Raw genomic sequence first — 17,864 nt, forward strand, 5'->3', positions numbered from 1 at the left:
TCCAGATTTTATGTTTCAGTAGACAGCCACCTTGGCATAAGTTTGCATTATGAGCTTGGTTTAGACAAGTAACTATTTCAAGGAGTTATTTCAAGAAGACAGAGAACTCTTTCTTCTTCCTTTCTTCATTTCAACCCCAGCCCCTCCACTTTTTTATCTTTTTTATATTTCAACTAAGATTTCTTTAGAAACATTCACCCCTTTGGAGGGTGGGGTGGGGTTAAAAACCACTGGTTTGTACTAAACAGCTTATGTTTAGGTGTTACCTGAAAGAAATGGTAACCATCTTGACTGGTTCTCAGTGCAGTGTTAGAAATGTTTTTCTTATGCAAATTGTTGAGTTGCATTTGCTAATATAACTCATGTGTTAGTTGTCACCTAGGTATATGTTCAGATTTCGGTTCCCTAATACAGGGATGGACAAAAGTAGATTTGCAGTTTTAAGTGTGCAAAATGCAGTTTATTCTCGTATTATTTATTAATTGTTACATCTTTGTATTAAAACTGTAAACCTACTTTTGCCCATCAAAGTAGAGTTATGCCAGCAGGTGATGGAAACTAGGACACATAATCGTATTTACTTCTGTATTTTCTGGCCTGTTAAATTAATATGTGTTCTTATTGGGGACTTGGGAAATACCACATAAGAATGAATAAAAAATATAAAGCATTATATAGTGGAAAATGCCATGCTAGATCTGCACTTGTAGTACCTTAAAATACAACCTTGAGAGATTTAATTTGGAAGCCTTTTTTCCTCCTGGCTTGATTATTTATCTGTGTCTGGTCAAAGGTTTATGGTTAGGTTTTATTGGGCGGGGGGGGGGGGTTGTTTTGTTTCTTTCTGATGGCACAGTTATGCTTTTCTTCCCCGCCCCGCCTTCAAAAAAAGAAACAGGGACTAAATTATGCCATCTTGGATCCAGCGGCTTTGCAGAGGGACTGCAGTACACAGAGGGACCCCACCAACTCTTGATGCCTCAGGTCCTTCCGGCCTTGCCTTGGGCCTGCTAAACTAGCACTATGTGTTGGGTTTCCCTTCTTCCTGACCCCCAAGATCCTGAGTGCACCTGCCTAGATCCTGGCCTTTAGGCTGAGCTGTATTTTCATAAATAATTATAACTGTGTTCCCCAGTTAATGACCTCTTGGCTTCAGTAAAGTCCACAATCACTGATGTATCATCCTCCTCCTGCAAAGAGTCGGCCTATAAATATTTCCTCATGCGACAGGCTCTGTCTGCCTTTATTTTACCCTCGTGGTACTTGGAGTAAAGGGGTATTTGAATATGACTCAGTTATTCATTCAACAATAAATTTAAATCATTCTGAAAACATAAAATTAAGTCTAGTTCATCAGGTGTTACATGGTTACACAAAATCTTACCTTCAGTTGTTAATAAAACACTTGTAAATGTGACCTCTGCTATTAATAGGTCACTGAGCTTTCCCCAAATTCTCAGAATTTAGAAAATGCTTTCCTATAGTGTTTTTGATTAGTGAAACATCTTTTAGAGTACATCTTGGCAAACTCCTATTCTGCCTTTAAACCCAGTTCACAAGTATGATTTGCACAAAATTCCTACCTTCCTTCTTTTACTCACTTTCTATTTTGTGTCCCACTGTAGGATTACCAAAACTTCTTGTTACAAATGATATGGACCAAAGCTTAAGCAAAAGTTCTAATGCGTTTGCCCTTGTTTTGAAAAGTTGGGAGTGGCAGGGGTGGCTTTCAGGCACAGGTAGATTGGGGACCTTAAGCAGGGCCAGGAGGCATCTTTCCCTCCCTCTTCTTCCTCCGTGTAGTGGCGGAGGATAAATCAATATCTGCAGAGATAAACTACCCGAACTGGTTGACCTGGGTCATGTGCAGTCTGCTCTAGAGTACAAAGGGCCTCCTAAGCAAATGTACATCAGTAATGGCACCAAGAAGTTGGACAGGTAAAGCAAGTATCTTCTTTACTTCCAAGGACCTTATGACCACTGTGTGCTCAGACTTGATCCCCTAGAATCAATAGACTGTTGAAGGGGAAGAACTGTGTCCTATTAAGCTCTCTGTTCCCAGTACATTGACTGGCAAAGTGTAGGTGCTCTGAAAATGATTGAAGAACGGTGGTACCATTCCATTAAATTGGATAGTTTTCCTTTTTCATGTCATGAGCTGAGAGGTTTATGGTGTGGCTAGAGGGAGTGCTCCTTGGTATGGGGATAGTGGTGCTGACCCTGTGAGAATGGCCATCCTGGTGGTCAAGGCAGCTCGAGCCACCGAGGACAAAACTGGAGGGGCCGTATGCCCATCTCTGCGTTCCTTTCAAAGCCCATCTCCACACAGATTTTATATTGTAAGACATCTACCTCCCTAAGAGTACTGACTGTAAACACTGTTTTTAGCTCTCTGTTAGTCAAAAGAGAGGAAACTGTCCTTAATCTCAGGCAGTGAATTTCCTATTTACTCTGTTCCTACCCTTCAACCACTAAGGTATGGGCACCTCGTTTAGATGTCTAATTCAAAGGGCTTTTGAGGGGTGAGGAGGCGGCCAGGGGTAATTCTTGTAAAAGTATTTTAAAAAGAAATCAAATAGGTAACATTAATGAACCCAGGAGCCAGCTGTTGATTTGAGGTTCTCTCTTAACAGCAAGCAGGAGGCCGAAAAACCGTATATAGGTCCTTTAAGTTCTTTTTCCTAATCACCCATAATAATTGACATTAACTGATAGAGGTTGTTGGAGGCTTTCTTTCAGGGAACCTTTGGTTGTTATAGACATAGAAAAATTCAGAGTGTGCTCAGGGCATATACGCAAGAAATGGTAACCGTGACCCCCTCCTGGGAAGGGGGGCTGCATGGATAGGAGGACAGGAGTAGGGGAAAGCCTTCTTTGCTTATGTGCCTGCACTTGGTACCTGTTCTGTGTACTGAGAAAAGTGTTTTTATACACACACACACACACCCTTTTTTTTTTTTTTTTTTTTTTCTTCTTTTCCCTTTTACTGATCCAGAGAGGGAGTTGGGACAGGAGAAGGAAAAGGAGAGAAACATCAATCCGTTGCTTCCTGAATGCACCCCGACTGGGGACCAGACCTGTGACCTTCAGTCTGCAGGACAATGCCCAACTAACTGAGCCACACCAGCCAGGGCAAAAATTGTTTAATTTAAAGGAAAAAGGAGGAGGAAAAAACCAGAAGAACCATTGTAAATGCTTTGAGGATGTGTTACTCTAGCTCCAAGTGAACAAAATCTTGGAAAATGGCCGCTGTGAGCAAATACATAGAGGACACCTCCATCTGGGGAGAGGGGCAGATGACAGAAAGGTCATGAAGACAATTATAATCTTCACTCAGAATACTCTGCATCTTTCAGTGTAAACTTTAACTTGGATTCCTCCTAATTACTAATCAGAGCAAAGAACCATTTTCATGCAGCGTTTTCCAATACACAGTATCACTATTTTATTTATAAGCCTGTTTATTCAGCCTAAGTAAGTAAACTTGAGATTTACTCTACGGCAGAAATGTCACTTTATATAAATTACAAGTTTCTTGTAACAAGGCATTTTTAACGAACATACCCATGTTCTCATAACTGTAGGTGGATAAGTTGGATACCTACCATGCAGTGAGGCACTTCTTTTGGATGTCTTCAAACAACCTCATTAGCTGTGGGTGAGCACATAGAATGCCTGGTGTTATCCATTGGAGAATGGGTTTTCCTTTATCCTGAGCTACAGTTTGCCTCCCTTGGATGTTTTCTATGTAGACTGATGGCTTGAGTGGTGGCAGCATTTCCAGATCTTGGTGTATTTGTTTTGCTGAGATGTTGAGTGCTTATCCAGGAAGCAGAGGAAACCAGCAATGGCTGCCTTCTGGGCACATCGCTACTCTGAAGTGAAGTAGAATTAACTTGGGAAGTTCGAAAAGAACTGCTGTTTTTTTGCCCACAGAGAATTTATGAAAGGACTAGAAAAACAAGATGTCTCTTTAGCAATCAGATTTCCTTAAGGTATAGATTTGGCCTTGAATGCACATTAAATTGTATCAGAAGTGACTCCTAAGTCTGCTGTTAGCTGAAGTATCACACAGACCATCAGGTGACAGGAGTGCAGAGAACGCCGCAGCTGTGCTCATACGTAGTAGGGCTTCCATCTTGAAGATGAGACAGGTGATAAGTTTTTCTCATTGAAATAACATTTCTCTTTTGGCCTCTACTTTGGTTCTTCATATAGAATATTTTGAGACTTCTAAGTTCTGCTAACAGATTCAGAATTTCTAGGACTTACTGCTTTGGTAGGCTTCACCCATTTTTGTTTGTTCCATTTTTCATAGTTAATATTGACTTTTGGGTTAGAATAATAAATGAGATAGCATACTACTTTTGGATGAGTTGGCGTGATGATTGTGGTTTGCAGTGGTCGTGTTGCTATAGACTGACAGCAGCCTTTATTAATTAGAAAAGCAGGTTTACATGTATTAAGTTTTAATTCTTCATGCTTTTGTTTTTTGCCTTTGTTTTTTGTTTTTAGAACTACTTTATATCCTACAAAATTGATTTAGATTATTAAATTGATGATAAATTTTTACTGTATAAGAAACATGATCTCATTGGAAGACATTCTCAACCACCCAAGTTGTACTAATTTTAGTATCTTAACTTTTGTTTTTAAGGAACTTGGGGAAGTGGATCTAAATTTTCTTTTGATGTTATGTCATTTAAATAATTTTTCAATTCCCTCACACACATATAGGCTTTTCATTTTTCAAAAGAATTTCCTGAAGTCATAGAGCAGTTACCATCGTGTGCTCTGACACTGAGTGCCCAGCTTTTCCCATTCTCAGTTTTCATTCCGTGACCCTGAGTGTGTGCCTTTGTTGTCCAGGTACAGCGTTGGCTGAGGGGCAAGCTACACAATTATTAGTGTCTTTTGTTTGAGTAGTATACAGAAACTTTTAAGAATTTTTTTTTAAGAATACCATAGCAATGTGCAGGGCAATTCCCAGACAACAAAAGCTTTTTTCTGAGGCACTCAAAATTATGTGGTAATGATGCTGAAATGGTGAGCCTTTTCTATTTTGAGAGATTCGACACCACAAGGGGGAAGGCACTCACACTTGATTTTTTTAAAAATCCACTGGTATTAATAACCTAATTCTCACCTTTGGACGCCCATCACCAAAAGTATAATCAGAATTGTGCCAGGTTAGACTCATAGTCAGTCTACAACGTAAAATGTCATGTTAAAAAACAGAAAAGATCAGAGAGCACTTAATTTTGCCTGCCTGCTGTAAGTGTTCAGAACATACTAGATGAGGCTGCCTACTTACCTTTTTTTGTCAGACTGGGCCAGGGCTTTTGATCCTACCATCAGTGGAATTAGTAAATATTACAAGTTGTACATGTTTTTTGACTTGACTTAAATTTTTTTTTCCAATAGAAACTATGTTCCAACTTCCTGTCAACAATCTTGGCAGTTTAAGAAAAGCCCGGAAAACTGTGAAAAAAATACTTAGTGACATTGGGTTGGAATACTGTAAAGAACACATAGAAGTAAGTAGCATGCCATTTTTTAATTTTAACATGACTCAGCTTCTGATCCATTACTTTGTGTCAGCAGCCAGGATGGTGAACTCTTAGGTATGATTCTGATTTTGAACCTCAGCATTAGCTTCACCAGAGCTTTCTCAATTAGCCTACCTTAATCCCTTCTCGCTAAAATGGGCTTTTCATCTTTGCATCCTGAGGCAAAAGCAGTTACCATTGAGGACATACACATGTCAAACATTTTCACTAGGTGCTTTAAAATTGTCTCTAAATTCAAATCCTTAAAACACCCCTGGAGGGATGTAGAAATCTTATCTCCAATATACAAATGAAGAAACTAAGGAAATGGGTCCACCTCACAGCTAAGCAGGTGGCAGGGTCTGTCTTTGGGACTCCAGAGCCGTTCCCACTCGGACATACCTGAATGTTCTGGTTGACCTTCTGATTGTTGAGGCATGGTGATTTGGGTGTTTGTTGTCTCTCTAGGATTTGAGCATTTGTTGGCCCTTTTGACCCATCATAGACTATTATCTTCCCCTTGTGTAGCAGTTTGGACTTTACAAACTGTTTTTCTAGCCTTTTATTCTACAGCCCTGTGGGATAGCCAGTGCATTGGTTCCTCCTTTTCCAGATCTCATTGCTCCAGGTCTTACAGTTAGTTGGTCAATAAAGCCTCTGATTGAAAAGAAACGTTTAAAGCCATTTCCCCCCCCCACAAGCTTTTAAATTCCAGCTGGTCAGGGACCTGGACAACCTTGTCCGCCCGTGTATCCCCAGCACCTAGCATAGTGCTAGGCACAAAATAGGCACTCAGCAGTTGTTTGGAAGGAATTGAAAAGAAAAAAGCAATTTCCTTTATTCAACAGGTTTTCTTTTCCTGATTCCCACTAATAGTCTAGGGATTTGTCATGTAGACTGAAGCTTCTCTAGTTACGTTGTCCCCAGCACAGGTCCACTCCACTCCCTCTCCAGCCCCTTGAGTGCAGGTCGATCTGCCTGATGAGACAGCCCATTCACCTCACACTCAGTGGGGTCGTCTTCCTAAGAATAAATAATGCAAATAATAAGGTACCTTTTCTACCCTGCATATGATGTTTCCCCCTCCCATTATTAACACCAATTACATATCCTGGAATTTACATGTACTTGATTTTCCCACACTTAACTGTGAACCTTTTAGGAGCAAGGGGAATTATACCCTAATACTTTTAATCTTCCTAGCCTGGGAGAAGCAGGCCATAACATTTTTACATAGGAGTATAAAATTTAGCAATATTTTCTTTGAATAGCTTTCTTTCTTCCTTTTAGGGTTCAGATATCTTGAGTTTTCTTCGCAGTCCAATCCCCCTTACCCCACTCCCAATATCAAAATATCACACCTGTAGTGCTATAAGCAAACACTCCATTCTAATACTGTGACTAATGAATGAGTTACAATACTGTAATGAAGGGTATTTTGGTTATTGAAATGTGGCTAAGTTTTTTTAAATGAGAACTTTAGCATTTTCCTCGGAAGCCTGGCAGACCATTAGGGGAGTGGTTGGGTGACAGAATGTTCAGTGCACCTTCCGTATGCCTTTTTGTATTTCCTAAGAGCTTCATGACTCCTAGTTTAGTTCTTGATGGGGTTGATTTTCCCATATATCACTCCAACCCTGGTTAAGAGAAAGGATGTATAAAGTAAGTTTGGGCTAGAGTTGATACCACTATGTTTTTGTAAACTTCTTTCACTGTTTTCTAGGATTTTAAACAGTTTGAACCTAATGACTTTTATTTGAAAAACACTACATGGGAGGATGTAGGACTATGGGACCCTTCACTTACAAAAAACCAGGTAAGTGGCACAGGTATACTCCTTTCAGCTCTAGACCTTTCATAGTGATGTGTAGGTGACCTAAAGTGGTAAATGTCAAAATTGATTACAGTCATGCGCCGCATAATGACCTTTTTGTCAATAATGGACTGAACAGTGGTGATCCCATAAGATGAGGATAGAACTGAAAAATTCCTGTTGCCTACTGATGTTGAAGTTGTTGTAAGATAGTAGTGTTCACACATTACTCATGTGTTAGTGGTGATGCTGGTATAAACAAACCATTGCCGGTCGTATAGAAGTATAACACAGTTATGTACAGTACATAATATTTGATGATGATAAACTATATTATTGGTTTATGTTTACTGTTACACTTTTTATTATTTCTTGAGAATATACTCTTTCTATTTAACATTTTTTTTAAAGTTTGCTGTAAAACAGTATGCTGTGTTATGCCAGAAACAGCTTCATGTATCTATTTACCATGTCTCTTGATTGCATCATTTCTCTTGTGCTTGATTTAATCTTGTTTGTTTTGTTCATCATGACCCCTGAGCATACCAAATCCACTGCTAATGTTGACAGTGAGAGGCCGTGTCGAGAGATTGACCTGGAAATGAAATTAAGAGCGATTAAGGACTACGAAGGTAGAAAACCAGTGGTGGTTATTGCTCGGCAGTGAGGCACGTCCCATTGCACCATAGCTACGGTCTTGAAGAACAAAGTGACAGGAGCTGTTAAGTGCTTCATTAAAGGCAACAAGATTAACAAAGATTCAAGAATGGCCTATTTCAGGCATGAAGAAACTTACAATGACCTAGATTGAAGACCAGACACAGAAGCATATACCTCTCAGTACCATGACAGCCACAGCCAAAGCAAAACGTTTGTGATGATGAAAGAAAAGGCTAGACCCAACTACAGTGTTGTGTATAATGCCAGCTCTGGGTGGTTTGAAGGATTCAAGAATGAATCGTTATTTGTTACAGAATGTGAAAGTGAGGGGTAAGTCTGCTAGTGCTGGTGTGAGGGCAGCTGAATTTTTGTAGACTCTTGGTAAAACTGATTATAGAGGAAAATTAGTTGCCAGCCCAAATATTCTATATGGATGAAACCGCCCCAGTCTAGAAAAGGATGTCTGAAAGGGCTTCGGTCCATAAGAAAACCAAGTCAGTGTCAGGTTTCAAGGCTTTCAAGGACAGGATAATAGTTTTGCGTGGGGGCAGTGTTGCAGGCTACAGATGGAAGCCTTTGTGATGGCACCGTGAGAACCCCAGAGCCTTCACCCATATCAGTAAGCACACAGTGCCAGTGCACTGCAGGAGCAGTGGCAGTCACGGATGACCCAGCTCCTCTTCCAAGATGCCCTCCAGAATTGCTACACCAGCAAAATGGAAAAGTACTACTTGGAGAATAACGTGTCTTTCAACGTTTTGCTTATTGTTGGTAATGCTCCTGGACATCCTCCTTTTATTGGTGATCTTCACCCCAATATCAAACTAGTGTTTCTGTGTCCAAACACCACCTTTTTGAACCAGCCAATGAATCAAGGAGTCATAGCAGCTTTTAAAGCCATGACCTTTGCCCAAGGCTATTGCTGCGCTGAGAAGACACCAATGAAATTCTTGGATTATAGTATCTATGGCTGCATATAAGAACCTTGCTTAGGGTGATGTCACCTAGGAATGCATGGAAGGCATCTGGAAGAAGACACTCAAGAGGTTTGTCCATGACTTCAAAGGATTTGCCAAGGATGAAGAGGTTGCAAAAATCAAGCAGGCTGTGGTTAAGATGGCAACCAACTTGAACCTGGGTCTGGATGAGGGTGGCAATGAAGAGCTCCTGGAGGTGGTTTCTGAGGAGGTGACTAATGAGAAGTCATTAGGACAGGAACAGGACCACATAGCTGAAGAAAAGGCAAGAGAAAATGAAACTGCAGCTGAAAAAGAACCCCCAAGAAACTTCACGGTGAAGGGTTTAGCAGAAAAGCTTCTGTAGACTTCAGCAAGCTCTTTAAAAAGTTTTAAAACATGGACCCCAACACAGGAAGGTTCTCATAATAGAAATGTTCATGGTGCAGAATCTGCTTACAAGCAAGTCTGTAATGAAAAAAAATCCAAAGAAAACCACCGTGGACATTTCTGAAAAGAGTAAAACCTCCTCAAGAAGATCCTCAGGTCCTTCAGGAGGTGTGCCAGAAGAAAGCAGCATCATTCAGAGATGACAGCCACAGGCATTGGAAGACCAGACCTTCCAATGGGACAAGATTTGGAGGTGAAATACAGTGATATTGATGATTCCAGCCAACCCTGTGTAGGTCTAGGCTAATTGTGTGTGTCTAAGTTTTTTTTGTTGGGGTGTTTTGTTTTTTTTTATAAAACAGCAAAAAGCTTATAGAATAAGGATATAAAGAAAAAAAATGTTTAATACAGCTATCCAATGTGTTTATGCTTTAAGCAGTTATAAAAAGTCAAAACATTTTAAGAAATTATAAAGTAAAATTTACAGTAAGCCAATGCTAATTTATTAAAAGATTTTTTTAATGAACTCAGTGTAGTCTACATGTATAGTGTTTATAAAGTCTACAGTAGTAGACAGGAATGTCCTAGGCCTTCACATTTACTCACCACTCACTCACTGAGTCACCCAGAGCAACTTCCAGTCCTGCAACCTCAATTCATGGTAAGTGCTCTCTATGTATAGGTGTACCATTTTTTATCTCTTACACCATATTTTTCCTGTATGTTTCCTATGTTTAGATATACAATACTTAACCATTGTTTCATGATTGTCTATAGTATTTATTATAGTAACATGTTATACAGGTTTTTGTAGCCCAGAACAACAGGCTATATACCATATAGCTCAGGTGTGTAGTAGGCTGGACCATCTAGGTCTGGGATGGTCACACGACAATGAAGTCACCTAATGATGTATTTCTCAGGACATATATCTGTTGGTAAAGCGACGCATGACTGTATTTCGTATCTTCTTAAGTGGTAGGGAAAACTAAGAAGAACTTTGTGTGTTTTTTGTCATTGGATTAAAAGTTCAGGTTTAAAAGGTAGACATTTTGTTAACTAAAAATTCTGAAGCCCATTGTATGCCAGCATTCTCCACCTCCCCAAAAAGTACCACTTCTATTTCTAAAATCCCACCAACATTCTCTTCATCTAGGTTATCCATAATTTTTCTATGTCTGTGGTACAATCCTTGTTTTTTCTAGAGATGGGAGGGCTAAGCTCCTTCTCCCATTTAAGTTATTTATGTTGATGCTGGCCACCTCTGGGGAGGGTCGACTATGCCAGCATGTGGGGGACGGGGGGTTGGTGGCTCTGAGATAGCAGTGACAGAGAGGTGTGACTTAAATTTTTACAAATTGGAGTTAAAAACTGTAAGTGAAAGGCACTGGCAATACCAACAAGTATCATGAGGTGAAGATACAACAAACAGGAAATTAATGGGTAGTATTTCCTTTTCCACAGGGAGAAATGATTGTCAGTTCAAACTTTACCGTTACCTATTTCAGTAGCTATTGTAATTTTGGATTATTAATCTGTTCATCTGTTGGAACATAGCTTGTCAGGGAATTAGTACCTTTAATTCTTCCTCAGAAATTTGATAGTATAATTATTTGGTCCTATCTTATTAATTCCCCAGGAAGAGGTACTAACCAACAGTCTTAGAATAAAAAAAGCTTCCAAGTGGGACACACTACTCAGTTTTATGAATCCCAGAGCCTCATTCTAACACTAAAGAAAGGTTGAGATTTAAGGAAAAGCACAGTATTTCATTTTGATTGAAACCAATATCTAAAACAAAGTAGGTTTCTAGGGAGAAAAATCCATTCTCTGGCCAACCTTGTGTCTCACCTGTCTTCATGAAAGGACCAACTACACAAGTGTTAACTCGCAGAATTCGGAAAGTTGCTCTTTGATACCAGTGCTTCTGGCTTTTTGTAGCACCATGGGCTCCTCACAGCCTGTAAGACACTTTATTTAACCTCTTAATTTGAGTCAAAGAAGCTGTCGACTTCACTACTTATTTGAAAAGGTGAAAGCTGCTCTTGGTTAGGAAGGAACAACATGGCTTATAGAAGAAAGCCTACTTTCCAAATCAGGTTTTTTTATCAGCATTGAAAACTGAATACTGTATTGGGCTTCTATCAGAGGAAAAAGTGAGATTTTTGAAGGATAGGCCTTTCTTCTATGAAAATTTCTCCATGATGGGAAGACTAAAAGGTATATATTTATATTTTATTGCCTAATTACCCTACAACACTCTGGGCTCTGATTTTTACTATATACTATATCTGAAGCCATACCAAATCATAGAATGAAAGTGATTACACATGGTTTAATCTTGTCATTTCTAACTGTAAAATGTTTATCTCGAAGCAAATTGTCTTTGGCTTGTCTAAAATCAGTCTGAACATGTGACCCTGGTCTTTTCTAAGCATTAAGGAAGAACTTAGAATTGAGTTTATTTACACTGTAGGACTCAAAAGTACTTAGTTTAAAACAGCTTTCTTGCTTGAGTATATTTCATAAATTTATTTTGCAAAAGAAAAAAATCAAGCTTTAGAGAATTTCGGTTCTAAAAATAAGCTGTCTATTAAGAATAGAGAATGTCTGGATAAAAACGTAGAACCTGTTATGCCTATCTGGATCGCATTCTGATTCCAGTTTTTGTCTTTTCTTTAGGACTATCGGACAAAACCTTTTTGCTGCAGCGCTTGTCCATTTTCTTCAAAATTCTTCTCTGCCTACAAAAGTCATTTCCGGAATGTCCATAGTGAAGACTTTGAAAATAGGATTCTCCTTAATTGCCCCTACTGTACCTTCAATGCAGACAAAAAGACTTTGGAAACACACATTAAAATATTTCATGCTCCAAACGTCAGCGCACCAAGTAGCAGCCTCAGCACTTTCAAAGATAAAAGCAAAAATGATGGCCTTAAACCTAAGCAGGCTGACAGTGTAGAGCAAGCTGTTTATTACTGTAAGAAGTGCACTTACCGAGATCCTCTTTACGAAATAGTTAGGAAGCACATTTACAGGGAACATTTTCAGCATGTGGCAGCACCTTACATAGCAAAGGCAGGTGAAAAATCGCTCAACGGTGCTGTCTCCTTAGGCTCAAATGCCCGGGAAGAGGGTAGTATTCACTGCAAGCGATGCCTTTTCATGCCAAAGTCCTACGAAGCTTTGGTACAACATGTCATCGAAGATCATGAACGCATAGGCTATCAGGTCACTGCCATGATTGGGCACACAAATGTGGTAGTTCCCCGATCCAAACCTCTGATGCTAATTGCTCCCAAACCTCAAGAGAAGAAAGGCATGGGACTCCAGTCAAGAATTGGTCCCCTTACTTCTGGAAATGTCCGGTCTTTGCCTTCACAGCAGATGGTGAATCGACTCTCAATACCAAAGCCTAACTTAAATTCTACAGGAGTCAACATGATGTCCAATGTTCACCTACAGCAGAACAATTATGGCGTCAAATCTGTAGGCCAGGGCTATGGCGTTGGTCAGTCAATGAGACTGGGTCTAGGTGGCAGCGCACCAGTTTCTATCCCTCAGCAGTCTCAGTCTGTGAAGCAGCTGCTTCCAAGTGGAAATGGAAGGGCTTACGGGCTTGGGTCAGAGCCGAGGTCCCAGGCACCGGCAAGATACTCCCTGCAGTCTGCTAATGCCTCTTCGCTCTCATCAGGCCAGTTAAAGTCTCCTTCCCTCCCCCAGCCACAGGCATCCAGAGTATTAGGTCAGTCCACTTCCAAACCTGCTGCTGCCGCCACAGGCCCTCCCCCAGCCAATACTTCCTCAACCCAGAAGTGGAAAATATGTACAATCTGTAACGAGCTTTTTCCTGAAAATGTCTATAGTGTGCACTTCGAAAAAGAACATAAAGCTGAGAAAGTCCCGGCTGTAGCCAACTACATTATGAAAATACACAATTTTACTAGCAAATGCCTCTACTGTAATCGCTACTTGCCTACAGATACCCTTCTCAACCATATGTTAATTCATGGTCTGTCTTGTCCATATTGCCGTTCAACTTTCAATGATGTGGAAAAGATGGCAGCACACATGAGGATGGTTCACATTGACGAGGAGATGGGACCTAAAACAGATTCTACCTTGAGTTTTGATTTGACATTGCAGCAGGGTAGTCACACTAACATTCATCTCCTCGTAACCACATACAACCTGAGGGATGCCCCAGCTGAATCTGTTGCTTACCATGCCCAAAATAACCCTCCAATCCCTCCAAAGCCACAGCCAAAAGTTCAGGAAAAAGCAGATATCCCCGTTAAAAGTTCACCTCAAGCTGCGGTGCCCTATAAAAAAGATGTCGGAAAAACCCTTTGCCCTCTTTGCTTTTCAATCCTAAAAGGACCCATATCTGATGCACTTGCTCATCACTTACGGGAGAGGCACCAAGTTATTCAGACAGTTCATCCAGTGGAGAAAAAGCTCACCTACAAATGTATCCATTGCCTTGGTGTATATACCAGCAACATGACCGCCTCAACTATCACTCTGCATCTAGTTCACTGCAGGGGTGTGGGAAAGACCCAGAATGGCCAGGATAAGACAAATGCACCATCTCGGCTCAATCAGTCACCGGGGCTAGCACCTGTGAAGCGCACTTACGAGCAAATGGAATTTCCCTTGCTGAAGAAGCGAAAGTTAGAAGATGATAGCGATTCACCTGGCTTCTTTGAAGAGAAGCCTGAGGAGCCTGTTGTTTTAGCTTTAGACCCCAAGGGTCATGAAGATGATTCCTACGAAGCCAGGAAAAGCTTCCTAACAAAGTATTTCAACAAACAGCCCTATCCCACCAGGCGAGAAATTGAGAAGCTGGCAGCCAGTTTATGGTTGTGGAAGAGTGACATTGCTTCCCATTTTAGTAACAAGAGGAAGAAGTGTGTCCGAGACTGTGAGAAATACAAGCCTGGTGTATTGCTGGGCTTCAACATGAAAGAATTAAACAAAGTTAAGCATGAGATGGATTTTGATGCTGAGTGGCTCTTCGAAAATCATGATGAGAAGGATTCCAGAGTCAATGCTAGTAAAACTGCTGACAAGAAGCTCAACCTTGGGAAGGAAGAGGACAGTTCCTCAGACAGTTTTGAAAATTTGGAAGAAGAATCCAATGGAAGTGGTAGCCCTTTTGACCCTGTTTTTGAAGTTGAGCCTAAAATCTCTAATGATAATCCAGAGGAGCACATACCGAAGGTAATTTCTGAGGATGCTTTCGAATCTGAGGAGAAGCTAGACCAAAAAGAGGAAGATGGTTCCAAATATGAAACTATTCATTTGACTGAGGAACCAACCAAACTAATGCATGATGCTTCTGATAGTGAGGTTGACCAGGATGATGTTGTTGAGTGGAAAGATGGTGCTTCTCCATCTGAGAGTGGCCCTGGTTCCCAGCAGGTGTCAGACTTTGAGGACAACACATGTGAAATGAAACCAGGAACCTGGTCTGATGAGTCTTCCCAGAGTGAAGATGCAAGGAGCAGTAAGCCAGCTGCCAAAAAAAAGGCTACCATGCAAGGTGACAGAGAGCAGTTGAAGTGGAAGAATAGTTCCTATGGAAAAGTTGAAGGGTTTTGGTCCAAGGACCAGTCACAGTGGAAGAATGCCTCTGAAAATGATGAGCGCTTATCCAACCCACAGATTGAGTGGCAGAATAGCACAATTGACAGTGAGGATGGGGAGCAGTTTGAGAACATGGCTGATGGAGTGGCTGAGCCAATGCATGGCAGCTTAACTGGAGTTAAACTGAGCAGCCAGCAGGCATAAGTGCCAGGTCCTCTGGCCTCAGTGACATGCAGCCTGGAACTTGGTTCTCCTTTGAGTATGACTGCAAAACTGTATCCTAACTGGTACTGCCTTCTGAGTGCTGGGTCATTAGGCTGTAAGGACATGTGGCCACTGCAATCCCAATGGTTATTTCTGTGACACATGATCTTGCTTCAGAACTTGCTGTGACACAGTAACTTAATGTGAAAAACCAATAGGCTGGTGGCTCACGTATGCACATGAGGAAAAGCAAAGGTTTATTTTATCTGCCTTCTCAACATTTCTTTCCCTCTGTAAAATGTTTGGTTGGATGTCCTTAAGAAGTGTTTTCCTGATTCACATGGTAGCAAAGGGCCAACAAACAAGCTACCAGTTCGATGTGTATAGTAGACTTTGGGGAAATTTGATTTTTTTCATGTATTCATTCTGAATAGTTGAAATGTATATTTGTACAGTCTTTTAGACCTATTCAAGTGATGCTTATGATATTGTTATTGTGTATCCATCATAGGTTTTTGTTTTTTTTTTTAGTGTTGCCCTTGCTGTGTAATAAACGCTGTATCTAGTTTACCTAGCAAAAGCTTGAAACTACGCTAGTATGGACTTTTGAACAGACTTAGTTTTTGCACATAACCTTGTACAATCTTGCAACAGAGGCCAGCCACGTAAGATATATATCTGGACTCTCTTGTATTATAGAATTTTTCTTGTTCTGAATATTCTTGACATTACAGCTGACAAACAAAAACCGGTATTTCAGGATCTGTTTTCTGAAATCTTTTAAGCTAAAATCACATACAAGAATTGACTTTGCAGCTACTAATTTTGACACCTTTTAGATCTGTATGAAAGTGCGTTGTGTTGAAGCAGCAAACCAATGAGTGCTGCATTTTGGATATTTAGTTTTATCTTTAGTTAAACACCACCTGGTGTATTCATTTATACCATCTAATATATGACACACTGTTGTAGTATGTATAATTTTGTGATCTTTATTTCCCTTTGTATTCATTTTAAGCATCTAAATAAATTGCTGTATTGTGCTTAATGTAAATATTTGCTTTATTACACATTACAGTTCTGTGTCCATCATTCTGTTTTGTGCCAGTTGATGCCATGGCTCTCTTTCATCAGACATGGAAGCCATAGCTGCTGAGGAAACCTGTGGAAGACCATGGTCTGCCATTGGCATAAAGAATGCGTTCGTGGCACCTGTTAACACATTATTTTGGTTTTGTCTCTTTCCTTTTTAACTGCTAAAATAAACATCCTTGAGGTTTTTAGTTCCCCTTTTGTTAAGGAGCAGAACCTGCTTATATATGTAAATGTCTCGGTGATAAAAGGATGTAAACATAAATTGACATTAATTTGCAAGCAGAATCTTAAATGCCCTGGTGTCCTTTCTTCTAAATGAAGTGAATGTTAGTTTTCACCTTATGGGAACAATTGTACTAAAGAGGTAACTACTCTGTATAACTCTCTTGACCATCGTGATATTAAGAAAAAGGCTTTCTTAATTGGAGATCACACATTTGGAGGGCTTTCGAGATGGAAGGAGCTGGTATATTTACTATGCAAAGATTCCCACGACCAACTCATACTAAAGAACAGTAAGTTACAAGGAGGCAGTATTAGCCAACACTTCAGCAATTATAATGATGGGATTCAATCACGCAGGGACATTGGCCTAAACCGAGTTCTGAAGTGGCTAGTTTCCATCATTTCTCTAACTCCAAAAGATTCATCTTGTTAATGCTTTTGTTACCTGAGAGTAGAAATCTGACCGACATCCTCCTAAAATGCCATGCTACCCAGTAACAGGAGAAAGCATAAAAGGATCTTTGGGGCATTCGGGTTTGGCCTGGAGCTAAATTCTGTTACATGGGTTGTAAATCCTGTGGACACCAGCTAATATTTAGAACAGGATGTCCCCAAATACCAAATGGGGGTGGGGGCGGGGAACAGCATTGAGAAGGATAGTAATGCCAGCTGAATTTAAGCCATCTCATATTTGTTTTGAAAATGCTCTAACAGGTGGGAAGAACTGGGCCTGGGCTTTTTAGTGCTACATGGAGTACTAATGAAAGATGAGTAAAATAGCCCAGGGTTGGGGGGTGGTCCTGGTGAATATGGGAGCAGAAACAGATGTCAGTGCTTCCTTGCTGAGGTGGTGAGGGTGGACCTTGTCAGCATTCAGAAAAGAGGTTCGCCACCGAAGAAGTAGACCAACTGAAAATGTTGCAGAAGCCCTAAAAGTGTCTCAATAAAAGCCATTTTATTAAAAAGTTGTTGGCTACTGTTTGCTTTTGGAATAATCTGAAAATAAAAGCTGTGGCAAACTGCTACCTGCTGGGTAATTAGAGAATATAACTGGAATTTGAGCAATTCTGTCATTTTCTTTTTAACCAGAAAAACGTAATTCCAGGGAACTTGTTGCCCTTCAAATTTCCTTTGGCCGCGATTGCAGAGTCAGACTGACGAGCACTTTGTTTCTTTCCCTTTTCAGCCCATCAAAGCATTGTCCCATCTTTGGTTCCCTGTCATTGAGCAGTTACAGGGTCCCCATCAAACAGCCCTTTGTCCCCCCTTGAGATCCAAGCTGGAGAGGATCTGTGCCTGTTGTGCCCAGTAGTTGGGTGTCTGATCCAAATGCCTGCCCATTTGTAAAACCACGCACCATTTCAGAAGAGAACAAATGAGTGC

General features: G+C 40.5%; 1 protein-coding gene across 4 annotated transcripts in view; it reads left to right on the plus strand.

The window, feature by feature from the left end:
• Positions 1-17,269, plus strand: part of ADNP (activity dependent neuroprotector homeobox) — a 32,908-nt gene extending 15,639 nt beyond the window's left edge. For 2 of the 4 annotated variants that reach the window (XM_054573600.1, XM_054573597.1), the window contains 3 exons: positions 5,425-5,537; positions 7,273-7,365; positions 12,051-17,269. In XM_054573600.1, coding sequence (XP_054429575.1) covers positions 5,430-5,537; positions 7,273-7,365; positions 12,051-15,161 — 3,312 coding nt within the window. In that variant the 5' untranslated portion in view covers positions 5,425-5,429 and the 3' untranslated portion in view covers positions 15,162-17,269. Of the gene's footprint in view, positions 1-2,997; positions 3,659-5,424; positions 5,538-7,272; positions 7,366-9,833; positions 10,030-12,050 lie in introns of those variants that run through there. The other 2 variants (XM_054573598.1, XM_054573599.1) reach the window with 2 other exon arrangements.
• The last annotated feature ends 595 nt before the right edge of the window (positions 17,270-17,864 follow it).

This window comes from Pteronotus mesoamericanus, unplaced genomic scaffold (assembly GCF_021234165.1).
Source record: "Pteronotus mesoamericanus isolate MK-2021 breed Mesoamerican mustached bat unplaced genomic scaffold, CSHL_Meso_final contig_25, whole genome shotgun sequence".
NCBI classification, from domain to species: domain Eukaryota; kingdom Metazoa; phylum Chordata; class Mammalia; order Chiroptera; family Mormoopidae; genus Pteronotus; species Pteronotus mesoamericanus.